Source organism: Dipteris shenzhenensis, chromosome 9, assembly GCF_047967505.1.
Source record: "Dipteris shenzhenensis isolate YYH24624 ecotype China chromosome 9, Dip_SZ_1.0, whole genome shotgun sequence".
Lineage (NCBI taxonomy): Eukaryota > Viridiplantae > Streptophyta > Polypodiopsida > Gleicheniales > Dipteridaceae > Dipteris > Dipteris shenzhenensis.
The window spans coordinates 49344185-49348826 of NC_141604.1; the positions used below are offsets into that span (position 1 = coordinate 49344185).

General features: G+C 43.5%; 1 protein-coding gene across 1 annotated transcript; it reads left to right on the top strand.

Annotated features, from left to right (window-relative positions):
• Positions 1-1380: 1380 nt before the first annotated feature.
• LOC147898776 (ras-related protein RABE1c-like) lies at positions 1381-3723 on the top strand. The gene is made up of 8 exons (XM_087379798.1): positions 1381-1691; positions 1982-2054; positions 2133-2233; positions 2321-2386; positions 2483-2580; positions 2721-2783; positions 2927-3019; positions 3105-3723. Exons 1-8 carry the CDS (start codon positions 1619-1621, stop codon positions 3180-3182), a joined length of 645 nt encoding a protein of 214 aa, XP_087235924.1. The 5' UTR covers positions 1381-1618; the 3' UTR covers positions 3183-3723.
• Positions 3724-4642: the final 919 nt, after the last annotated feature.

The window sequence follows — 4642 nt, forward strand, 5'->3', positions numbered from 1 at the left end:
TCTAGAGAAGCATGATACCATTATTCACATCCTCTCACAATACATCATGGTCATACAAAATGCTATGCTTTTTATCCTAGTGAAGAATTCCGTGAGCTTTATGACTACAAAACTTTCTAGTAGCAACCACTAGGGTTTCTATCGTCACATTGCACTCTACATTTTGTCATTGAATGCAATTTGGCTTCAAACCACTTTAACAGCATCATGATCATCATCTCTCTCTCTCTCTCTCTCTCTCTCTCTCTCTCTCTCTCTCTCTCTCTCTCTCATTTGGTTCCGTTATCCCTCTCTCCCATGTTGTATCATTAATCATGTGCTCTTTGTGGTTAACAAAGGGTGGGGCATGCTGGGTCCTTGCTAGATTTAAATAATTAGAGTAACTTTCTATGCCCCTCGCTCTCCCTTGAGCTTAGATATTTCCCCTTGCTATGCATCCCATCCTGCTCCATGATACCCATGCCCACACTCTTTTGTTGTTGTTATTGTCCTACTATTGCTTGTGTTTGTCACAATGTGCGGTCTTTGAGTGTCTCTTGGTACTAGTGGAGAAGAAGAGCCAAAATTGGCTTGATGAAATTGGAGGTTTTGGGTGGGGTTTGCATGTCCTCTTCCTTTGTGTGTGTTTAATTGGAGGTCCAAGCTTTTGGGACCGATTCTTGTAATGTGTGTGTGTGTGTGTATGTGTCTTCTCGTTTCACAAAAAAAATTATGTATGTGTCTTCTAACTGAAGGATCAGCTTTTGGGACTGATTCTTGTGATATAATCTTCAGTGGATTTCACACACAAAAAAACAAGTTGAATGACTTTTGTCATTCAAATGGCCTGCCCTATGGGTGAAATGGTAAGTTGGCAGTCCACCAATAGTTAAGGGAGGAAAAGTAGGGAGTGAAATAGTAAGCTGGGACGTGGAGGTGGAGATCGCGTGGAAATTGGGGGAGTGGATAAACATAACATTGGAAATTATTTTCGCGTCTCCAAGTTGGGTCGCCATCAATTAGGCTTCCCTGTGAGACGTGGTTGGGGTGGAACAGTGCTGACGGGCGATGGAGAGTGGTATTTGGCCCCTGAACCCTCAGTCGAGGCATCCATCCAATGCATTCCGAAAGATACAGTAAGAATTAAACCAAACGAACACCGTACAAAATTGTAAGAGGGAGACGACGGCAGTAAATTCCTTTCATGGGTGATTCATCAAGCTCCGAAAGGAGTCCGCTCCGAAAGGAGCGGATCCGCTCCCCAAAAAGTCTCTCTCACTCTCTCTCTCTCTCTCTCTCTCTCCCCCTCTTCTTCTCTATCTTGCTCGCCTGAGAGGAGTTACTTAACGCGAGGGGTTGGGTGGGGTTTGGATGCACCTTCGTTTCCTCTTTGTTTGTTGTATGTGTATGTTATGTGTGTGTGTCCTCTCTTTCTCTCTTTCTCTCTCTGTGGCTCTCTTTCTGGGTTTGGATCTGCAAGTCCATAGAGCCCGTCCCCTCTCTCTCTGTATCTCTTCCTCTTCCATGGCTTGGTCCTCGTGATTCTGCACCATCTTGATCGTCGATCTGCCTTCCTTCCACCGCATTACGCTCCCCACGCCCCTGCCCAACTCAACAGAGCTGCCTCCTGCCCTCCTCCATGGCCTCGGGCGCTCCCCGGGCTCGGGCCGATTATGACTACCTCATAAAACTTCTCCTGATCGGCGATAGTGGTACCTCCTTCACCCCATTTGCTTCCTCCCCTCGAAGATCTCGCTGCCTGCTTTGTGGGTTCTTTCTCTTTGCTAGATCGGCTTTTTGGGTCTTGCATGGAGCCTTTCCAACCCGCCCTTGACAGATGGAGCTTATCTCCTGACTTGCCCGCTGTGCTTTTCTCCAATTTCACCAGCGGACCTTCTTTGTTTTCGTATGATCGCGATGAGGACTCAGTATGCTTAGTGGTTTTGTCTCTTTGATCATCTTGTACACTGCATTTATGGTGAAATGTGTACGTTCGTGGCAGGTGTTGGGAAGAGTTGTCTTCTGCTACGCTTTTCGGACGATTCGTTCACGACAAGCTTCATCACCACCATAGGGTAAAACAAGATATTCATTTGATCTACCTAATATACGCATGGATCCTAAGTCTAATTTACCGTTGGTCACATTTTCAGAATAGACTTCAAAATAAGGACGGTCGAGCTTGATGGGAAACGTATTAAACTGCAAATTTGGGATACCGCTGGCCAAGAACGCTTTCGGACTATCACCACAGGTAAGAAAGTGAAGAGACCACTCTTTACCTCGTTCATTTACTGGAGCCTTAAAGATATTATTGCTAAGCAAATCGGGTTTTTTTCAGCATATTATCGGGGAGCCATGGGAATCCTTCTGGTATACGATGTGACGGACGAATCATCCTTTCATAGTATCCACATATTGTAGACATCTGTATGTTTTCGTTTGTTGGTTTCTGGATGCTCGAAACCATGGGTTCTTTTGTACTTAACGTCTGCAATTCAAGATATTCGAAACTGGATCAAGAACATTGAACAGAATGCTTCTGACAATGTTAACAAAGTTTTGATCGGTAACAAGGCAGATATGGATGAAAGCAAGAGGGTAGGCTTTGTCTTTAGGAGGTCTTGACTCTTGTTATTGGCCTAAGGAACGCTTTAGACAATTCTGTATTTAAGTCTTTTGCAGATTGGAAAGTTTTTCATAGACGAGACTCCTTGATAGTCAGTTTTTTGGTTTCACAGGCCGTGCCCACGTCAAGGGGTCAAGCACTAGCTGATGAGTTTGGAATCAAGTTCTTTGAAACTGTGAGTGGGCTCCCATGTAAGCTGGAAATAGCTGAACGTCTTGTGGATGGAAATTTTAAAGGCAGATGCTGTACGGTGTCATTTAGTTGCATATGTTGACAGTATTAATTTTGTCATTTTTCCGCTACTCTTTTTGGGGGCAGAGTGCCAAAACAAACATGAATGTTGAGGAGGCATTTTTTGCCATTGCGAGGGACATAAAGCTGCGGCTTGCTGATACTAACACTAAACCTGAAGTGAGTTCCCTTGAATCTCATTGTCGTCAGTTCTAGCTAGTGCATTGAGCCGGGTGGATTCTATCTGACTTGACCACGTTTGCAGCCACCCAATTTGAAAATCAGGCCTGATCTGGCTAGGGGTCCATCGGAGGATGCACAGAAGTCGACTTGCTGCAATTGAAGGAAAGGAGCTCTTGGCTGTCTTAAAATTTTCTGCTTGCGTTCAGAAGTCTGTCTGATGGCAGCAGGAACTGTTGAGGGCTTTGTCGATGATACTCACTGTGAACGATTCATATTTTAAAAGTGGCCTTCAGTGGAGCTGCTAGCTTTTGAGTTGAATTCCACGTGGACCCAGCGGATGGAGAGGAATATTTTCCATTTAACATATAATGCACCTTATGGATGGTGAAGCAGCTATGTGTAATGGTGCATCGTCATTCTACTGTGTTGCAAGTCTACTTTTCTTAAAGGGGGTTCTTCCAGGCATGTATTGCTAGGGAGATGCAGGACTTTTTGTGGGTTCTGCATTGTTGTTTTTAAATTTCTGAGCAGGACTTGAATTAGTTTGGTGTATCTAGTGTTTTGGTCACCATAATGCCTTTTGAGCGGATGTTTTGGGTTCCTGCTGCCTCCACAAATGGAAGACACAGCAGATTGCTTGTGTGGCCTCTGCTACCTCCTTGATTTTGCTGAGGAAGCCTTAAATTGATGGATTTAGTAAACCAGGTCTCTTCAACTTAGTTTTTTGAAATAATAGCTGGTTTGTTTCCAGTAAGGTATTACTTTTACTAATAGTGTTTGTTGTGATAGTGCTTTGGTTTATTGTGTTGGCTCCAGTGTGATCTCATGGCTCATTATCATCATTTTTGAGTGATCTGCACGCCATCAGCAGCTTCCTATTCTTTAACATCATTACTTTTTAACGTTAATCATAGTAGCCAAGATCACGAGCATTGGTTTTTATGATGCTAATCTTGGAAACAGCTCAGAGTTTTTGTTTGTATGGCTCTCTTCCTTAGGAGAGTAAACTGAGGCTAGCTTGGTTATTCTTTAGGTTATGTGATTAACTCTGAGGGTTTATTGAAATTAGAGTCGTGAGTTAATGTGGTGTTAAAATATTTTATTGAAATTAGTGTTAAGCATTTAAGAGTCTCCTGGTGTTGCTCAGGGTAAAAAACAGCGCCCTCCTCATTTTCTCTTTAACCCTTGCCCCCCAATTCTCTCATTCATTATTGACTGGATTCTCTTTCTAAAAGGTGGAGGAGACACGGATTCCATCTCTGCAACGAAGATGCAGATGTTTTCTATGCTATCCCTTGATGTTTTTGCATCAGTTTAGTGTATTGCTGGATGAATCAAAGCCATGCAGAGTGAAATGGTAGAACAGTTGACTTTGGCAATGGGAATTAGGACTTGCGATGGGAATCAGGAATTGCAATGGGAAACAGTCATGGTGGCATTGAGATGTGGAGGGATCAATCCTATTGAACGACTCTAATTCCACACTAGAAAGTATGTGTTGGTATTTCTATCTTGGTATGCCTTTGATGCAAGGCTTTGAATTAGTGGCCTGAAGAGAAACGTGCTACTTAAACCTTTATCAAGAGTCTTGGTTGTCCTTTTGGCTGAGTGTGAAGTCGC

Excerpts from the sequence above, each read along its gene's own strand:
- LOC147898776 (XM_087379798.1), top strand. The coding sequence starts at position 1,619 with ATGGCCTCGGGCGCTCCCCGGGCTCGGGCCGATTATGACTACCTCATA. Across the intron at positions 2,055-2,132 it reads AGCTTCATCACCACCATAGG|AATAGACTTCAAAATAAGGA; the intron begins GTAAAACAAGAT and ends TCACATTTTCAG. Across the intron at positions 2,581-2,720 it reads ATATGGATGAAAGCAAGAGG|GCCGTGCCCACGTCAAGGGG; the intron begins GTAGGCTTTGTC and ends TTGGTTTCACAG.